The 20,953-nt window shown below is 41.1% G+C and overlaps 1 protein-coding gene and 1 long non-coding RNA gene across 12 annotated transcripts in view; both read left to right on the forward strand.

The window, feature by feature from the left end:
* Window positions 1–20,952, forward strand: part of SEPTIN11 (septin 11) — a 106,860-nt gene extending 85,908 nt beyond the window's left edge. The window contains exons 8-11 of one of the 11 annotated variants that reach the window (XR_011257805.1): window positions 2,887–3,019; window positions 5,189–5,376; window positions 8,877–11,334; window positions 14,088–14,244. Coding sequence is in view for 10 of the 11 variants with exons in the window: in XM_069594405.1 (XP_069450506.1) it covers window positions 2,887–3,019; window positions 5,189–5,376; window positions 11,267–11,291 (346 nt within the window). In the remaining variant the exon portion in view is untranslated. Of the gene's footprint in view, window positions 1–2,886; window positions 3,020–5,188; window positions 5,377–8,876; window positions 12,977–13,434; window positions 14,514–19,549 lie in introns of those variants that run through there. The other 10 variants (XM_069594405.1, XM_069594406.1, XM_069594408.1 and 7 more) reach the window with 10 other exon arrangements.
* On the forward strand, window positions 16,561–16,804 carry LOC138442667 (uncharacterized). Its single transcript, XR_011257812.1, has 2 exons — window positions 16,561–16,648; window positions 16,730–16,804. It is a non-coding gene; the product is annotated as an uncharacterized lncRNA (long non-coding RNA).
* Window position 20,953: the final 1 nt, after the last annotated feature.

Below are 20,953 nucleotides of genomic sequence, written 5' to 3' on the forward strand. Positions count from 1 at the left end.
TCTGTGAATGCATATCTAAGAAATTTACTGCACTGGACTCCTGGGAGTGGGGTTTCTCTTTCCAGCATGTTGCTTGTCATCTCCAGTGTCAGAGCTCCAGAGCCACTTCCTGTCCCCGGATGCAGCCACCTCATCAGCAGCCGGTGTTCAGATCATCTGGCTGCAGCAGTATCACTCTATCCTTTCTCTGGGATATGCACTTTCCAACTCGGGGCTGCAAACTTCCCTATGAAATACGTTCTACATCATGATCTAGTATATACATTGCATGAAACAATATCTGCTGTTCGTGTTTGCACTGCATTTTTTTTTTTTCTGTCCTAGGCTCTCAACTTTTTATTTTTAACAGATAGATTAAGACCCTCAACTGGGTCATGACTCAATTTGAAAATGGATTTCCCAAAACGGGAGCCTAGGCTAGGCTGTGTCTGGGACTGGCGAAGGTGGAGTCATTCTGAGAGTTCTCAGAATTCCAAGTAGTGTTACCCAAACGAGATTCTCTCTGTGGGTCACTTAACAAAACTTTCCATGATTAAACAGATTTGGGGAGCTCTAAGTTAATCAGTTTAAACAGGTTTTTGTTTTGTTTTTAAACTAAAGGCCTTTTCAGAGCACTTAAGACAAGCCTTGGTTGGCATACTAGTTACTGTCCAGTCACCTGGAAACATTTAAGAAGTAAAGAGATTGCTTTGCCTTTGTCGGACATCCTGAGCCAGCATCTCCAGGAGTGGAGTCTAGAAAAGTCCAGTAAAACCTGCCCAGGCAGTGCTGACGTGCTGTAGGTCTTGGGAGCCCCTGCCCTCTGGGGCTCTCCAAAGAGAGGTCAAGGTCACACGTTGCACCTTCCTTTTGTTCTTTCAGCCTGGGATCCCTTCTTTTGAAGATTTCTTGAAATTAGTGGTCTTTGGAACACATTTTGGGTCATGTTTCTTGGTAGTGTTTCTATACTATTGGCTTGGCCAACAGGTTCATTTGGATTTGTTCCTAACATCTTAACGGAAAAACCCAAATGCAGCTTTTTGGCAAACCCAGTGGGTGTTCCACTGCTTGTTAGGAAAGGGAGATATATTCATTATCTTAAAATCAACAAAAACTGGGTTCCCTCCCAGAATTTAATAGCAGGGACAGGTCATCCTCTGCCTTTGGCAATTCTGACCCAAGTAATGCTGTTGAAGAGTTTACTGGAAGCTAGCAAAGAAAATAAAATTTGTAAATTATTTTGTACCTTTATTATCCCGTGCATTTCTCTGTATCGGTGGCTATAGAGTTTAAATGTCAAGTCCAAATATTGCTATTGTTAGCCAGCACTAATGTTGGCTACACTTGCTTTTGTGTTCTAAGATAATGTGAAAGCCAAATATACCTCCAGAAACTTGAGACTCCTAATTGTCCATTACTGGGTAGGTAGTGTTGGTACACTTGAGGGTGGGAGAACTTATTTTTTCAGCAGCCAGTAAGAGCACTGATCATGGGAATAGAAACAATCCTAATTAAGATATTTGTAAGTATGTTGCTATTTTTCCCCTCCCACCCACCCCCAACTTGCATGGCCTTTTCCTCCTTCTGCATGGACAAGTGTGAATGCTGGGGTGGCTCTGCTTGGAGCCTGGGGTCACCCACAGGTGCTCTTCATTTTGGAACCATCTCTATGGATGAAATTGGTCCCTGGATAAAGGCGGACAGTTCTGCAGACCTGTGTTACTGTAACAACTCTTGTTCTAGGGATAGTTCAAGGGAGAGCTAGAAATAATAATTTACCCACAAATGTTTCTCTGTGTGAGTGGGTGAGGGTGTCTGTTTTTCTAAGTTGTGTCACCAATGGTAGTTTTTCTGTGAATATATTTGTTCTGATTTGGAGGTGAAACTGTCCATGGCATCTGCTTTAAAATATCGGGCCCTAAGTTGTGTAGACAGTCAGGAGGTGGATGAGGTTGAAAATAAAAGTAAAACTCCTCCCTGCTCTATTTACAATTCATAATATCACTTGAAGAGTAGTAATTTTCTATAATATCTTTAGATATACTATTGTCTATTTAAATGGTTCACTGAGTCTGTTTTCTGAACTGGGGGTTGGAGGGAGCTGAGTGGGGGAGATGACATTTATCCAGCGCTAATGTCATGTCAGATGCTTTCCTCCATCTGCCCACATTCACCTCCCATAATCATATCCCTGGAAGGCAGTGTGTCCACATTCATATAGAGAACATTGAGCTGAGAGGCTGTGCTCTTCCTCAGATCAGTCAGGAAACTGCTGGGAACCTCAAACCAGCCCTGATGGCTCTTGTCTGGCTCCAGTGCCAATGCATGTCTCTCCCCACACCGCCTCTAACCTTCTAAAATTCTAATCATGTCTTCAGTGTACTGATTTGGGAGACACTGGCCCGCCCAGGCTGGCCCTGGGTGAATATACACAGCAGACAGCTTGGGCAGTAAGAGACATCCCCTTAGTGCTCGGGGCTTCCCTGGTGGCTCAGTGGTAAAGAATCCACCGTCCAGTGTAAGAGACTTGGGTTTGATCCCTGAGTGGGGAAGATTCCCTGGAGAAGGAGATGGCAACCCGCTCCAGTATTCTTACCTGGGAAATCCCATGGAGAGAGGAGCCTGGCGGGCTATAGGGTCACAGTCCATGGGGTCACAAAAGAGTGGCAACTAAACAACATCAACGTTAGCGCTTACTGTGCTTGCTGCCACATCTCCGGCTCCTGTATGCTTGTCTTTCTGACCCTCACATAATTTAAAAGAGGTGGTGCCATTTCATGTGTCCCTGAACCTGGTAAGTGGCAGCCTTATCTATTTTGAGGAAGCAGTTGGTTAGAAATTGTCTGAACTGAAATTTCTTATCATGCAACTTCACAACACTGTCCTTGGTTTGTGGCTTTTGAGTAGTCTTCAGGAGACATATGAAGCAAAAAGGAATGAATTTCTGGGAGAACTTCAGAAGAAAGAAGAAGAGATGAGACAGATGTTTGTCATGAGAGTGAAGGAGAAAGAAGCTGAACTTAAAGAGGCGGAGAAAGAGGTGAGCCATCTGTCCTGCATCCGGGGGAGGCACAGAGGAGATAAACGCTTGCTACGTGTATTCTATCAGAGGAGTGGCCTACCAACCTGCTGTGAAGAGTAGGACGGCCAGTCTCATTCCTATTTCATGGATGGGAACACTGAGTGTCCTAAAGATTAAGGGGTTTATGCAGTCACATACCAACTTAGTAGCAAAGCCAAGACTAAAGCTAAATCTTAGATCTCTGGGCCTGATCCCAAAGCCCTATAGTTCCAGGCCAGGGTAACTGTTTCCTGGATTTCTTTTTTATTTCTTAAAAAAAAATTTTTTAAGCAGTATTTATTGATTATATTACTTTTATTTTGAGAAGTTTCTTAAAATACAAATTAGAGCTTTTGGTCTATCACTTTTGATATGGAAGTTCTTTCTAATAATTAAGCATACACACTAAATCATTACCACTTTAAAATAGTTTAAGCACACAAAATATACCTAAAACTGTACAGATAAACATATATTTGATTATATAAACATATACGCCCCTATTATTAAAATTAAATCAAGAACTTAATTTAGTTGCCATTAGATTAATGTAGTGTGGAAGCTTTTAAGATCATTTAATTAAATGTAAATGTACCCTTTTTATTTGCATTTGTTTCTTATACATAATACCCTAAATATACTGCTAAATGTGTGCTTCAGTTCAGTTCAGTCACTCAGTTGTGTCCGACTCTTTGTGACCCCATGAATCACAGCACACCAAGCCTCCCTGTCCATCACCAACTCCCAGAGTTCACTCAGACTCACGCCCATCAAGTCAGTGATGCCATTCAGCCATCTCATCCTCTGGCGTTCACTTCTCCTCCTGCCCCCAATCCCTCCCAGCATCAGAGTCTTTTCCAATGAGTCAACTCGTCACATGAGGTGGCCAAAGTACTGGAGTTTCAGCTTTAGCATCATTCCTTCCAAAGAAATCCCAGGGCTGATCTTCTTTAGAATGGACTGGTTGGATCTCCTTGCAGTCAAAGGGCCTCTCAAGAGTCTTCTCCAACACCACAGTTCAAAAGCAGCAATTCTTCAGTGCTCAGCCCTCTTCACAGTCCAACTCTCACATCCATACATGACTACTGGATAGTATATTATAAAATAAATCACAGTAAACATTTTCAGATATACGGATTATTTCACATGGTGATGAGTAGTAATTTGTTTTCATCTTAAGTAATATTTTCATTACAGTAAGAGTTTTCACAGAGTTCACAATGAAGGAATCAATTCTCCTCGGGTTTTAAAATGACCCAATTCTTTAGCTGATATAGTTTAATGAATATTACTCATTTTCTCCTGTTAAAAGATAAACTGAGATACATTAAAATTTATGAGTCTTTTTGCATGGACATCAATTGGAATCGGGCCCCGTGGATTTCTGAGTAACACTTATCCCACTGAGAGAAAGACATAGGTTTGCCTTGATAGTAGATAATGAAAAATCTAGAGTTTACTTAAATAGCTAAGTACGCAACATAGTTTTGCTGCAGAGAAAGGAAAGTTGAGTCTTATTTGCTGTTGCCTCTAAGTATCAAGTGAATGCTGGGTAAAAAATCTAGAATCATTCAGTCAGGACGTTTCCCTCCGTTGCTCCTTCCCTTTCTCTTCCTGCCTCCCCATCCGCGCTTCTTCCCTCTCCCCCTGTTTTTGTTTCTGCATTGTGATATTTTTCTAAATTTAGTTTGTCAAGGTTCAGAAATTTCTCTACATGCTCTTTTTCTTTTCTACATGCTCTTTTTATTTGCATAGTATGTGTACGTCTATCTGTAGTCATTATGTAAGTCTCCAAGTAAACATGTATTATTTATTTTGAAAAGAACTACTCTTACCGTTAGGTGAGTTTCTTACCAGGAGCATGGATGATTTTCATTTTCTTCTTTATGCTTCTTACAATGAATATGTATTTTATTATCCGAAAAACTGCACGGAGATTTCTCTTAGTCCTAAGGGATCCAAGTCTCAATAGAGCACAGGGCTCCACAGGATGCTCTTCACACCTCTGCCTGGCTCAGCCCTAGATCCAGATCCCCTCTGGGAACTGGACCGCAGGCAGCACCACATGTGTATTTCTGAACAGACACAAGCAGCCTTAGACCAGCCAGCATCCCTCCCTCAAGCTTGTTCTCCTCCTCTCCTTTTCAGCTCCACGAGAAATTCGACCTCCTCAAGCGGACACACCAAGAAGAGAAGAAGAAGGTGGAAGACAAGAAGAAGGAGCTGGAGGAGGAGGTGAACAATTTCCAGAAGAAGAAGGCAGCCGCCCAGTTGCTCCAATCCCAGGCCCAACAGTCTGGGGCCCAGCAAACCAAGAAAGACAAGGATAAGAAAAAGTAAGCGGGTGTCGCCCCCACACAGCGGGGTCTCTAACAGTTTATTCCTCTTGCATGTCTCTACTTTTCCCATTTGCAGACTGGAAACTGGTCTGTTACCAGAAAGATAAAAGCGAGTATTTTCTCTACAGTGCAGGGGAGACGATAAAGGTTTTTAAAGTATTTCTAAAGGGTACACAAACACTCATGTCTAAAACTTGACCACACGATCAAGCAAGCAGGACTGGAGCCAGCTGTCGTCTCCAGTAGCATCTCTGAACCGACACTAGGACTCTCGAGAAGACAGTGTATTTCTCTTCACTACTCTCTGGAGACAATCCTCCTGGCTCTTGATGAAAGAGCATCCTAAAATTATGATTGTTAGAATTATTTTTCTATTCTCTCTTGTAAGGCTTGAGAAGCCAGTCATTGACCGTCTTGTTCCCAAAATGAAAGATTCAGAAGAACTGCCAGTGGCCTCTAGTTTTCCTCTGAACAAGATGATGAATTGTTTTATTGTGAAAATGAAATCAAAATGCCCATCCTATTAAAACACTTCCACCAGCTCTCAAGACATACCTGTATCCACACACACAAAGAAATTTTTTTTTTAATATAGCCTTGATTTAATGGGCCAGGGGGTCAGACTCTGCTCGAGTTGTCACTCCCTATGACATTCCAACAGCAGTGGCCTGAAGCCAGTGGGAGATTTGGGCCTGCCTTGAAATTCTGTCATTTGACACTTTGTGGCAAATCACCTGAAAGGCTCGAGGGTGCCATTTTACGACAATTACTGTTGGTCTGACAGTAAGCACAGAGGTCAGTACGTTACCTGAGAAGAAAACCTTAGCGGCAGCCAGGTGGTGAGCCCATGGGTGCCACCCTCTTTGTTTAATATGTGACCCTCTGAGGGCAGCGAGGAGATAAGTCAGAGCATGTTTCAGGATTCTTGCTCTCCACCCTCAGATCCTAAGGTGCCAGGGGAGAGGCTGACAACTAAGTAAACACTAAAAATGTTGGTACTGGAGCAGGCAGAAAATTACGTTCTTAGACGTAATACGGCAGACACGCGGGAGCCTGCGTGGTCATCAAGTCTGATCAGTGGACAGTGAGCACAGTAGTGAGGTGTTCACTTCATCTCCGTCAATGTGCAGACCTGCCCCCGCAAGGAATAGAGTTATGTGGTCTGTGGTAGAGACCAGCATGCGCTGCTCCAGTGACGTGCAGAGAGAGTTTGCAGTTCTTCTCTGCAGACCTTGACTTTCCAAGCGCTGAGCCAGCAAGCAATGTGTGAAGGGAGCACAGGAGCAAGCAGATTTTCTAAGCAATAGAAGGTAGTCAGTGTAGGTGAGCTGTGGTGTTAAATGGGGTTGGTACAGACCCAAGTGATCGAAGGACTCCAAGGGCTGAAAATTGAGTCATGCTGGATTAATTCTGAGTGACAGCTGCCTAGATTACAATCCAGTTGAAGAACACGCTTTGTAGTAGCTCTACACGTTGGGGGCAGTGTTGGTCACTAATGGTGACGATCCCCATGCAGAGTCAGAGACTAGTGATTCCTTTAGGGAAGACACAACAAAAGCCATTTGGCATCATACCCTTGTTGATCCAAACCAACCCAGGATAAAAATAGGTTTTGTGTGGGTATGTGTGTGTGTACACATCTATAGGCATGAATGAAATAGAAAAAAGCTGCTGAGTCATGGTTTAGGAAACCCAAAGTCAAGTTTTCTTACCCTGAAGCACAAAGTGCATAAAGGTACACGTTTTAGGACTAAACATGTTTATAAAAGACCAGCAATGTTCCAAGGATATCTCATTTATACTGGATGTGCCTTTAAGCAATAAATATTCCAAGAGCTGATCAGCATCGTGCCTCCATTTTCAACAGTCTCTCTAATAACAGACTTCTCCGTGTAAGGAGGTTTCTCTTATCCTTTAGAACGTTTTAGGTTATTTTTTTCCCAGCCTTGGGCCTTAGCGATGTAGAATGCTTTTCAAGTTTATGTGAAGTGTGTGTGAACTCTATTTTAGCCTTATTTATACATTCTCAGTTATTATTAATGGAGTTAGACTTAATTTTGGTGCACAAGAGTCACCAGATTTTGTGCTTGACAACAGCACGAACTTTTTGGTAACTTCTTAAAGGCACTTAAGCTCACTTTCCCATTTGAACAGTGAAAGCAATTGCCAGTTGGAGGCCAGAAGTGGAAAAGTGAAAAAAAAAAAAAAATCACTTCTGTTACTGCCAGTGGAGAGTTTTGGTTAGAGAGGACCACAGACAGACAGTGACCAGGGTAACGAGAACAGTACTTTGAAAATACATGGGAGGCTCTTTCCTCCTTGTGTAGCTGGAGGAGGAGCATGGGAGCTGTTCAAGGGAGAAAATTTAAAAAGAGATGCGTGTTTATTCACCTGCTATGCTTCCACCTCAGAGCTTAACTAAGTTTTTCTAATAGTTTGAAATTCTTTGTTTTTTTTCTATTCTAATGACACGCTCCCTCTTTAACATAGGTAAGGCCTTGTACTTTCTCCTTGACCTGTAGTGGCATGAGAGCATATAACATGTCCTAAGATTATAGACAAGGTAGCACTAACCCTGGTACTGCCTTTAACTGGACCCCACCTCCTGCCACCAAGTCACTTTCCTTGCTCGCGGCTACACCTCAGTGGTGGGAGTGCCCGAGGGTAAGTTGTTCAGTAGACAGTGTTCATCTTTTCTGAAAACTTTGCCAGCCGGCAGTTTGGGGGTTTAAAGACGCATCCATTCCAAAAAGAAAGTTTTAAAATCTCATTTTAAAACTATACCTGGCATCTGATAATGACAGTTCACAGAATCATCCACTCATTTTTTTTTCTTTTTTAAAACATATTTTGATTCTTGCTAAGGAATGAAGTTGCATGTTTTGGATTTGCCTAAAATTAGACATCTGTGGATCTTGAACTTGGCGTTGCTTTATACCTAAGAGGGGGAAGGCTCCTGGCATTGCTATAGCTATAACCATATAATGATTGTCCTTTTTTTTCCCCTCCCAAATAGATCAGTAGCATGTCCTCCATCCACTATATTCCAACTGCCAAACTATTTGTTTGAAGATGTTTATTGTATATTTATTTATTCTCTGACTCTAGAAGCTCAGAAATGGAATTTTCAGCTCCTGTTCAGTACTGCTGTGATGCCCAAATCTAATAGATCCTGGTTTTGTGTTATTTGAGAAAATGAAAAATCAAACCACAAATCTTTTCAGTAGAACATGTAATGGTTTCAAGAAGTCACTCGTGAATTCCGAATGACCTGCAAATGGAAACTAACCATGTGTTCTTTAATTCAGTATTAAAATTTTGCTTTTGCTTGTCATGTAGTATATAGCTTACTCAAATTTTTGGTTTTAATTTCTGTCGATTCCATAATCATTGCATGAGCATTCACCATCACCGAATGCTGGTGCTGGCGCTCCTAATTTTCCTTCTTTTAATTTATTATTATTTCTAACTTTTTTGTTTTGTTTTTTAACTTGCAGTGCAAGCTTCACATAAAGCCTGGCAAGCCAAGGATGGTCCGCATTCACCTGCTTTTGCAGTAATATTGTATCTCTGCCATCTGTGTCCTTTTATTTTGTTTTAATTTTTTTCCCCTTCCCCAGACACCATATAACTATTAACTCATTTTGCTGAATGTTGTTGGGTGGTGGAAAATGATAGAACAAGGGAGTCACAGCAAAAGCTATGTGCAGTGGGACTTTGTTTCTGGAAACGCAAATGACTTGCTGTTTATGCCTGTTCAGAGTGGCGGCGGCAAGCATGCCTGTCCTGTGACTTGTGTGTTGCTTGGGACCAAGGGAAGGAGGCTAAATTCCTCCGTGTATGTCTGACAGGAAAACTTCTCACCACCTCAGCAGCTGAACTGTAAACCTGAATAGCCCTGACAACTTGCTTTTCTTGATTATTCATCTCCATGATGGAAAGGCTCTGAACACTTTCTGATTCTTCTCCTCACCTGCCCCAAACCAAGGTAGCTTTGTATGTAGGCAGAACGGTAGGTAAGCTTTACCTGACTTTTACCCTTGCGTGGATTTTTATTACTTTAATAACATTATTTGGCCTGGATTGTGGATCTGTTCAGACTGGTTTGTCTCCTCTTATGGCTTTAAAAACATGTCTGAACCCCTATCTTAAGTCCTAGCCAAGCTGGACTGTAATAAGAGAACACTGATTCTATTTACTTGTTTCAGGGCAGCCTTGGCCCTCTCACCGATAGCCCTTTCCAAGGCTGATCGTACAACGTTCTTAGTAGAAGAGTCTTCTACTAAGATTAATGGGCTTTTTGCAACCTGTTTGCTACTAACAATACCCCGTCTTTTCATAAACGCACCTAAATCTGCTCTCAGTAGGGTGAGGGCCTAATGACTGACTCCAGGGTGTCAGTGCTTCGAGTAACATTTTTCAATAATTCCAAGGAGAAATTTTCCAGAAATATTTAAAATAGAAAATTTGTTATAAACTGTATCATCATCCAGCACAAGTTTGAGGAGACTTTGTCATTTTAAGATAGAAATGAGAAGGGACATAACACAAACCCACGAGTCAAAAAAGCAGAAATCCAACTTCACATCCCAATTTCCTGGCATATTTTGATATTTGGCCAAAAGAGGGATGAAGGAATAGAACATCTAGTCTTTCAAATCCAGTTGTCTTGAAGGAATGGCCTCACCAAGACTCACTCAACATGCCCTCTATGTTTAAGACCCATTGCCCCATCAACAAGAATTAGGAATTAGTCACCTTTCAGGACATAGACTACATATGCCAGATTTGTATGGAAAGGAGCATACCTAATTTCTTTTCTATACTTTTCATTCTTGAGGCTTATCCTTTCAGTTTCTTAGTTATCCCCCCTCCCCCCCATAAAAACAAAACACTCCCAGCTTCTCTCTGACTCCATAGTCTCCTACTTCTTACTTGAAAGAATAACCTTTCTTATGAATCTGACCCTTCACCCCTGCGTTTTCCTTTTGGCCCTCCCTAGTCATCCATTAGATGGGCTTCCCTAGTGGCTCAGATGGTAAATGACCTGTAATGCAGGAGACCCAAGTTCAATCCCTGGGTTGGGGAAGATCCCCTGGAGAAGGGTCTTCATTAAGTCATACATTAAGTAAATAGAACACACATACACACTTTTGTTGTTGTTTTTTTAATTTAAATAGTCTCTAGTTGATTTCAGTAAATTTTCAACCTTCTCTTTATCCTCAACGACACTCTTAGAGGCTTAATTAGGCAAAGCAAGGAATCAGTTTTCATGGAAGCTCAAACTAAGCTGGGATAGAAACTGCAAACCAGAAGCAGCAATAGAGGTGTAAAGACAGGCTTTAGAAGCTCCTGGATCAGTGTTTCTGCTTTTGTTTTTGAATGATTCTAGTCTGAAGCTAGCTGTGCAGCAGCCAAACATCAGGTGGCATGCTGATTCTAACCGTGGGCTGAATTTGCTCAGACGCTGTGCACCAGACAGAAGCTTGAATACTAGTGCTGTATGCTTGTTCCAACCATTGCTTGTGTGCGCATTTTTGTGCCTCGTAACAGGAAATACACTTCTAAATCCTAAGAATGCGTCCCTTGAAAATGACCATTTTACATGCATCGCTAAAGCCTTTTTAAAGTGAGCCCAACCGCGAAAGGCATCCAGCTGACTTTTTGATTCCAAGATTGTTGATTGATTTTTTCCCCCCATTAAATTTTTCACAGAAAAACAAATCATGGGGAGTCAGGGAATAAAAAGTCAAAAGAAACGTATAAAAGCTTTTTTTTTTTTTAAACTGCATTGCTTCTCAACTTTTTTCTGCCCCTGTTCCCTGGCCCTGTTTGGTTTGTTATTGCTGCCCTCTCTTTCTTTCTGTATCTGTGCCTTTTTTCACAGTAGTCCTTGGCTCTGCACGGAGTAAGTGATACCCTCAAATCTAATTGGATGTGCTTTCGCCTTTGCATGTAAGTACAGTAGTAAGCAACCTTTGAGATCTTTTTGGCTTTTTAAAGAAACAAATGGGATAGGTGGAATTATTTCTGTTTTTCTTTCCTGGATGGGGGTAGGGAGGTATTGGTTTGAGTATCCTTTGTTTTCTTTTTTTTTATAAAGAAAGAAAACTATATTTTAAATGGCTCACATTTATCTCTTTTTCACAAGAAACACAGAGATTTGACTTTTCCTTGGTGTCAGTGTGGAAGTCAGAAATTATCAGTCCCAGTCTGTGTTCTACATAGCATTGTGGGTTCTTTGGATATTATAGAAGGTCCTTGGTTCTTTTTTTTTGTTATTTTTGGTTGTGCCATGTGATCTGTAGGACTTTAGTTCTCTGACCAGGGATTGAACCTGAGTCCTCAGCAATGAGAGCGTGAAGTCTTAACAACTGGACCCCCAGGGAAGTCCCAGAGGGTCCTTGGTTCTGACTGTGTAAGTAAAGCTAGAATGAGAAACTACTACTTTCCACTAGAGGAAAACAAGAGAAAGTTTTTTTCATGTTACACTGCCTTTATGACTGCTTAGTGTTTTGGTGATCCTGGTTTACTGATCTCTCCCTTGTGCTAACTACTACCAAGGATCACTTTTTTTTTTTTTTTTAACCCGCCAAGACAGCTCTTGCCGGCCCTTCCCCAGATCTTTTGTTCAACCATTATGACCATGCTTTTGCTTCTTCTGGACTTTAGATACCTATAACGGTTTCAAAAGGATGTGATGGAAAAGCACTTATGAGAATTTATGGGCAGTTGAGAGACTAGCTTTTCCCAGCTTAGGCTCTTTATTAATTGGTGAAGGTTTTGTCCAGAAAGGACACCTCAACCAGGGGAACATTTAACATAATGCTGGGCACAGGTTACTCATCTTCCTTCTCTGCTTTGTGATCTCACCAGCAATAACACCTCATATCTTGTGCACCTCAAACAAACAGACTTGGTTTCCTCACTTTCTTGACATATCCATCAGTGTTTCATAATACAGACTGTTGAATCAGGTTTTCAGCTGTTACCAACTCATTTCATACTGTCTCTGTGTGGTCCTACCAAAACTGTGCATTGAGATCCCTTTGCTTTGCCATTCACAAGTGTCTGAAGTTGTCAAGTCTCAACTTCCAGAAGTCTTGGTTCCATTGACAGGATACATATGTGATGACTCTTTAGGGGGAATTGATGACGTACAAAGTCTAGATTGTATGTAGGTATGAAGGGAATTTTTTAAATAAATGGAAGATTAAGCTGTGAACAGCATTAGAACTTTGTCTATTCCTTAATTTTAAAATATGCTGATATGCCTTAAACTGTAGTTGTAGATCATTGTCATTTTGCTGTTGGAAAATAACCAGTGTGTTTTTAAAACTGTTGTGTAATCTCCTTTCGGTGTTAATGCAGAATTGTCATATATGTAAACTGCATGTTAGACACTTGTCTTTTTTAAAAAACTAAAACAACTGTATTGGTGTGAAGCATATCATTTTTTTCAAGTATGAAAGTAATCCCGTAGCAAACTTGCTTAGTCATTTGGTGTCTGTGGAGGTAGGAGCGTGGTGGACAGGTAATCTATGCATATCACTAGTGCCAAGAACATAAAGTGGGGGAAAATATATTTTTACCCAAACATTGTGTGCCCTTTTGTGAGTTCTTTTTAGTCACTGTTTGATATACAAATGTACACGTGTTTATAACACTGGATAAAAGAAATAGGGATGGAAGTGTCTCATGCTTTCCTGCTTTGTCTGGACTTCAAATGCTACCATCTGGGCAGCACCAGCTCCTCCAAGACGCTTGCCACGTGGTGTTCTGTACTTCATACACTGTCTCTGCCACCCTTTGTCCCCCATTTCTGTCCCCTTCTACCCTGATGAGCACCCCACTGCCCCAGCCGAAGCAGCCTCTTCTTCCTCGGCCTCTGGTGCCAGCTCTGCTGCTGTTGCTCCCACCTCGACTGATCATCCCTTTACTGACACACCACTGTTCTTTCAGTTTGTTGTAGAGAAGCTCTTTTTTTTTTTTTTTTAAAAAAAGCCTTTTAAGAATCAACTTTGAATCTGAACCTTTCTTTTTTCTCTTCTGTAGCTTCTTCTTTATGTAACCATCCTGTTGACAAGCCCCACTCTCTCCTAATGGACATAGAGCATTAGAAGAGCAGGAGCTGTCTGTTCACACGTGTTGGGGAAGAGTTACCTCATTTCCACCATCGCCTCCTGTTCTTTTAAAGTCTGGGTCAAATATTGCACTGCTGTTTCTATTTGTCAATGTCTGTTTACAAACCACTGCCCGTAGTGGTTACTAAAATGACTTATCGTCACCAAAAACAGTAATACTTAATAATACTCCTTAAAAGGAAATTGAGTGAAACAGAGAACTTGGGCCAAAACCCAAAGTAGCCATGTGTTGGGATCTTGCTTAGCTGTCACGTTCTTGAAGCTGCTGACCCAAGAACTCATGGACTGAAGATAGCATGGACCCTAGTCTGAGGGTCCACAAACTTGATCTCATGTAAACTCCAGACCTCTGTCCCATGAGAGACCTTCTGAACAGTCCCATCAGGACCCTCAACCATCCAACAGGTCATAAGATTGGGGCAACAGTTCTCCTTCCTCTTGGTAGCTTGATGGGTTGTTTTGAAGTTTGGAGTATTTTTCTAAACATTTGATATTGCATGAACAAAGATGGCTGCAAGTTTTAAATTTGGAGTGTTCTATTGATACAATATTTTTATTTTTCAGCTGATCGACTGCTTCTTGAGAGAGAGAAGTGGGCATCCTTCCTTTAAATTCAGGAACCACTGTTGTTTTATTTGACTCTTTCTGTTACCTGCATCCTATATATAAGTTTTTGGGGTTTGGGATTCTGTTTTGGAAAAAAAAATTTTTTTTCTACTTAGCCAGTTTGTTTTCATGTAAAGGTTATTCAGACTTAGTTTTGGTATCAAAATTATGCCAATTTTAAGCTCAAGGAGAAAGTTAAGTGACATTTAAGCCATAGAATTGTGTTTAAGATGCTCTCCTCATCTCAAATACAGCAACAAATCCCGGTGCTGTCACTGGGATTTTGACCTGCAAGTCTTAATCATGTTTAAAATGTGCCAGTGTTGGGTAGGTGATTTTCCTGCCTCTGGGACTCAATTTATATTTAAAGGTATGTTAAAATAACTTTCTGGCCCATCCTTGCCTTTTTATTTATTGTGAAGCTCTTCTTTACCACATGTCCAGAGTTTTTGTGTCCTGGACCATGGAAACAAACCCCCAAGTACATATCCTGTCCCAGACAACAGGAGCGTTGTTAACAATGGTTCTCATCCATATTTGCCAGTCAGCCAGGTGGCTTTCTCCACTCTGTTTGCCAAAGGAGGAAAAAAAAATGCTGAAAATCACTTAAAGTACACCCACATGCAAACACACACTTCTGGCTGTTGAGTCAGTGATTTCTAATGCTGACTCATTTGTGATGGGCTGGATTCAGGGGTAGGTTATTTTGTTAGCAGTCACCTCTTAGGGGCAATTTTTGTAGTCAAGGTGCAATTTCCAAATTCATTTCTATTTTATGCATGAACATGCAATTTGCTAACTTTACATTTCTTATCAATAGTTTTTGCTTATTTCCATCATTTTTTAGCCCCATAGCAGTTGGAGAAGGAAATGGCAACCCACTCCAGTGTTCTTGACTGGAGAATCCCAGTGATGGCAGAGCCTGATGTGCTGCCGTCTATGGGGTCACACGGAGTCGGACACGACTGAAGTGACTTAGCAGCAGCAGCAGCAGATGGATATTGGTGGCAAGAGAGTTCCCCCCTTTATTTAAGAATGGTAAACATATGCTTTGGTTGAAAGGTGAAATGATGAAGCAACAGTGCCTGCCTCTTGAATCATTTGATTCCTGGAAAGAGGTTATTTAGTCTAATTGGATAAGCATACTGGCGAGAGGCTTCCTTTACTTAGACACTGTTATTAAATGTTATTAAAATCAAGTTCATCTGAGCCATTAAATAGTTAAAATATGAGTTGAGAGCCGTCCCCTCCATATTACACTATAATCTGCAAGGATAGAAATCTGCTAAGATGTGATCAGATTTGATGGATGGATGGGTGGGTATCAACTCATTAACTGATGCTACAGCATGACATACTATCAGTCTTGTAAGTTGAACACAGACATCCTATTGTGTGAAACCACTGTGATTACTAAGCACAATAATTGGATTTATTTTTAAGCTCCTTTTAGTATTTTAATATCAACTTTACCCTATCGCTCATTTTGAAAACAAATTGTGTGTCAGATTGTAAAGACATTTTTTGAGCAATATTTAAAACTCAAATTAGGCAGTATTTTTGTCCTTAACTAGAGAAATGTGTAATCTATTACTGCTGTTCCCCTTTTAGGCCTCAGTCTAGAGAAGTGTAATGGTGACATCTTTGTGGGAGGGGTGAGGGAACTGTTGTTCCATCCAGGCTGGTTTCTGTTCAGTTATCCAGAGAGTGGGTAATGGACAGCACAGGTCAAGCACACAGCTAACCTCCATTTTACTTCAGGTGGTTCTTTTTCTCAAGTGTTGATAAAACTGGTAGGTTCTCAAGTTCTCTTGGCTGACCAACTAAGAGAGATGAAAAATAAACATTATTCGCTTGTCCCAAGCTAGATTGTTGAAAAGCAGGGAGAACTGAACCAGCTGAACCTATTTTGATTGATAACAGGCTTTTTTTCATAGTCTTAAAAAAAAAAAACCAAACCTTGCTTCAGCTACAGACTCTTGCCTTATGCTGAAAGTGTATCCTAGATGATCTCTTTGAGATTGGCACAGAACATGTATAAAGGAGAAACCTGATCTTCTGAATTAGTATGCACTGAGCTGAGTGAGAAAATTAGGTCATCATATCAGTATGTTCAACTGTACTTTTTCCCATCAACTGTACCTAAACTTCCTTCTTAGTTATTCTGACTTTTCTGCTTATCATTGTCCCGTATGAGTAGACAGTTCTGGACATCTGAAAAACTAAGGAAATAATTTTCACTGTACCTAAATGACAGTTCTATGCAAAACCTTTTGCTTTGCAGATGACTGCCATCTTTCCACCGTGGAGACTGTTGGCAATATGGCTCACTTTGAAGATCCTTGCATTTGAATCCTTAAGACTGTGGTGTTTAGTCCTTGTGACTGATGCCACGTAACTTTCAGACCAGTCTCTAGCCAACATGCAGCACCCTCAGGGCTGAATGTGTTCATATGAAAAGACTAATTGCAAGCCTGGGCATCTGCTCACCTCCTTTTCCAACCTTCCTATTCTGACAGGTAGCTGTAAATAAATGAGATCTTTTGGTTATTAGTGGAACATCGTAGGAGGTACAGATGAAGATTTCATGTCTTCCTCAGATCAGTTATTTGCAGTACTGTGAGCTGAAACGGCCTGTCAGTCCACTACGGAAACTTGCTTGGCACCAAAGAAAAGCTTTTTTCTTGGCAAATTATGGGACCAAGAGGCATGAAGCTATTACTTTAAGGTTGGTTCCTGTCCAAAAAAAATTTTTGTGTGTGTATGACGGGGGGAGGATACAGAATAGTGTTCTACAAACTCTGCTTAACCATGCCCTGCACAGGGCTTTTAGAACGTTGAAGAGGTGTAGCTCTAGCTCTCCTTGCTCTTTCTTTATATCCATCCGTCTTGCCACTCTTTCCTCTCCCCAAATACTTTTATACTACACTAGGCCAACATTAGGCACTGGGGATGTAGCCACACACTATGAATTGCATGTCTCTGAATACCTCATACAGCAAACTCTGGGAGTAAGAGGTAAGCCCTTTCTGGGCTAAACTGCAAGAGATAATAGTATTCTGAAAAGGAAAACACCCTCCTGATTGCTTTTCAGTAGTTTTCAAGTCCACTGGCCTACTGTTGTGTAATATAGTAAGGTCAAAAGTTTGACATTGGATCTGCTATGAAACTCATACTTTATGAGTTGAGAGAAATGGAGAGGTTCAGCCTCCTAGAGTTGTGTGCGGTCTTTAAACTTATCTGGTAAGATGTTCTTGGTTACCTCTTACAACAGCTGTTCAATGATCCAGAGGTGGCACAGAGAGGTATGTCTCTGTACTACACATGGGAATTACATCATGCAAACCACTGCAGAAGGTCCCTGACTTAATATGATTTGACTTCGTGATGGTGTGATACACATTAAGAAGAAACTGTAGTTCTGGATTTGGATCTTGTCTTGGGCTAGCCATATGCAGTACGGATACTCATTTTGCTGGGCAGTAGCAGCAGGCAATGGCACCCCACTCCAGTACTCTTGCCTGAAAAATCCCATGGATGGAGGAGCCTGGTGGGCTGCAGTCCATGGGGTCGCTAAGAGTCGGACACGACTGAGCGACTTCACTTTCACTTTTCATTTTCACATTGGAGGAGGAAATGGCAACCCACTCCAGGACTCTTGCCTGGAGAATCCCAGGGACAGAGGAGTCTGTTGGGCTGCCATCTATGGGGTCGCACAGAGTCAGACATGACTGAAGCAACTTAGCAGCAGCAGTAGCAAGCTGCAGCTCCTAGTCAGCCATGCTACTCATGAAAGGAAACAGCTGATAAGACTTACAACCATTGTTTTCCACTTAAGCACAGGATTCAACAAATTCCATAGGATATGTGATTCCTGTGTTGTAGAACAGGCTTTGTGTTAAATGGATTCAGCCCAACTGGAGGTTAATGTTAACTATATTGAGTACTTGAGGTGGACTACGTTCATAAGCTATGGTGTTTAGCAGATTAGGTGCACTAAATGCATTTTGATTTAAGGATATTTTCAACTTATGAGTTTATCAAGATGTAACTCTGTTATAAATAGAGGAGGGTCTGTAAACTTAATACGGTGAGGAGAAGCTGTCATTTTAACTCCTTGTTCCTAGCTTTACCACATTTAAGTGCAGGACCAAACAACTTAACCGAATATTAGGATCTTTAATTTTTAGAATGTTTTTGTTGTTGAGACATACTTAGCCACATCTAAGTCCCAACATGGCAGATCTTGGTAATTTCCCATCAGTCCCACGTGCACAGGCCTCCCATGGCTTAAGTGATGTGAACTCGTAGCTGCACATGATGCTGATGTTTAGAAACAAGAGGTGAGGCCTTAAATTGCTCATTCCCTCACAGTAAGCTGTTTCTCCTGAAACTTAAAAAGATGTTTTTTCTAAAAGCACCATCTAGTGGCCAAAGCTCAAAATACTAACAGGCTTAGGAGACATTCTCCTGTTAAGAGCTTATAGACTAATTTCAATGATTTGAGTCTTTAAAAGTTACAGTTACATGTTAGACAAAACTTCATGATATCACAAAGCTTTATATCTGATATGTCAGAAGCTGAACCTTGTTAAAAATTCCTGGCCATGTGGCCTTGGACAGTTCTCTAATCCTCAACCTGCTGTGTCCTAGGATGGTTGTGAAGGCACTGGCCAGTTATCTCCCTTTCCAGTTGAAAACTACAACCTACCTTAAGGCTCCCCATGATGACGGCCGGGCATCAGTCACCTTAGTCACATTGTGCTGTTCTGGGCAGTAATGCTCAAGGGCAACTTACTTTCTTGTTTCAAGAATTTCAAATGAGTAAAACCCAGGTAGGTAGAAAATAGGGAGCATATATATATATATATATATATATGCTATTTTCTACCTACCTATATATATATATATATATATATATATATATATATATATATATATATATATAATATGCTATACATATTTCTCCTGTGTTCTAAGAACATATGAGAAAATAAAGAATACTTCGGGGGCAGATACCAATGTCTTAGCTCTCAACAGTAGGAATGTAGGCTCAGATTCTCATCAGCTTGGCCAAGCAAGAAGCTATATTACAGCTGCTTTCAGAGCCAAAGGTACCTGGTCAGGGACATTTCTGACAAATCAGAATTAGTCTTTTTAACTGGCATTTGAGAGTACTCTCCTTTCCCAGCCCTCCCCTCCACACTAAGACATCTGTAGGGGGAAAAAAAAAATTCAGTTCTTCACAGATAACCAATTTAACACCAATCCTGCAAAAGACAATGAAGTAAATCACCTGGCTTTTCCCAGTATGAGCTTCAAGAGCTAGAGCATGCACATTCACTTCTGTTGGAGGATGAGAGTAACTTATTAGAATTAAACTAATTTATCCCATCACGTTTATTCCTTTGCTTTTGCAGATCCTTCATGGAATAACAAGTTTTCTAACCACCAAGAGGTACCAGGCAATTTGATTCCCCAAAGCTCAAGTTTCCAGATATTGGAAGAGAATTGTGTGATGCTAAAATTTAAGCACTGTGGATAAGGCAATGGCACCCCACTCCAGTACTCTTGCCTAGAAAATCCCATGGACGGAGGAGCCTAGTGCGCTGCCATCCATGGGGTCGTGAAGAGTCGGACATGACTGAGCGACTTCACTTTCACTTTTCTCTTTCATGCACTGGAGAAGGAAATGGCAACCCACTCCAGAGTTCTTGCCTGGAGAATCCCAGGGACGGTGGAGCCTGGTGGGCTGCCATCTATGGGGCCACACAGAGTCAGAGACGACTGAAGTGACTTAGCAGCAGCATAGGCTAATGAGAAGAGTTTCCAGTAAAACAGGATCTAACAGTAGGAACATCCTTAATGAGAAGTTCCTCACTGTTCAAGCATGTTTTGCTTTTTTTTTTCTGCCTTAATCCACAAGTTCAGGTCCCAGAAAACCAAAGTTCTGGAAGAGCTCGTGGTAGCTCAGGTCTCCGGGATGGTGGCAGGGACATAAAACTGAAAGGGTGCATGCTCAGGAGGGTCTGGTCTCCCAAGTACTATCATTTAATTGATATACAGGTTAAATAAGCTTTGAGGCACAAGACCTGGCAACCCAACCATTGCAATCCAGTTTCCCATGAAAACAATACCTTTTCCCCCAAACTGCTTTGCCATCAATTAAGGAAATATTCTGATTCTAGACTCAATGTTATCCGTAGATTTCTATGTAACAAAAATACTCATTTGTTGAGGGGGGGATGGAGGGATTAAATGCCATTTTTAAAATGATGAACATGTGTAGTTATAGACTTCTTGAAGCTCCCACAACTGAGGTGAATTAAGAAACACAACCAGATGACTGCTAGGATAAGTGGGATTTTTTTTTTTAATGTGTATTTGCAAAGTCAGCCTCATGCTATCTTCACTCCCTGTACTTCAATGTCAGGAGACAATTCCCCCTTGATTGGACTGTAGCAGGTAGCCAACCCTACCACAAGAATTTAAAAGTCAACTGCAGACTGGAGAATACTTGTGCTCTGCTAAACCAGAGCAAAATCAGTGGGTCAAAAATGATGGGTTATCAAGACATGGGAAATGCCTGCCCTCACAGTTCCTTAAGCTAAGAATTTACTGTTTGGAAGGTCAGTCCACCAGTTAGAAAATATTAGAAAGGAAAAATTATGTCAAACCCTAAACTCAGTCACATTTAATCCCCCCTTTATGTTTTATTTTCTGTAAGCGTATTAGTATTTTTATCATCTTCTACAGTTGAAATAGCAGTGCTTAACCAATCAAGAATTTGTACCTCTTCACAAGCAGAAAAAAAAGATAAAAAG

This window comes from Ovis canadensis, chromosome 6 (assembly GCF_042477335.2).
Source record: "Ovis canadensis isolate MfBH-ARS-UI-01 breed Bighorn chromosome 6, ARS-UI_OviCan_v2, whole genome shotgun sequence".
Classification (NCBI taxonomy): Eukaryota; Metazoa; Chordata; class Mammalia; order Artiodactyla; family Bovidae; genus Ovis; species Ovis canadensis.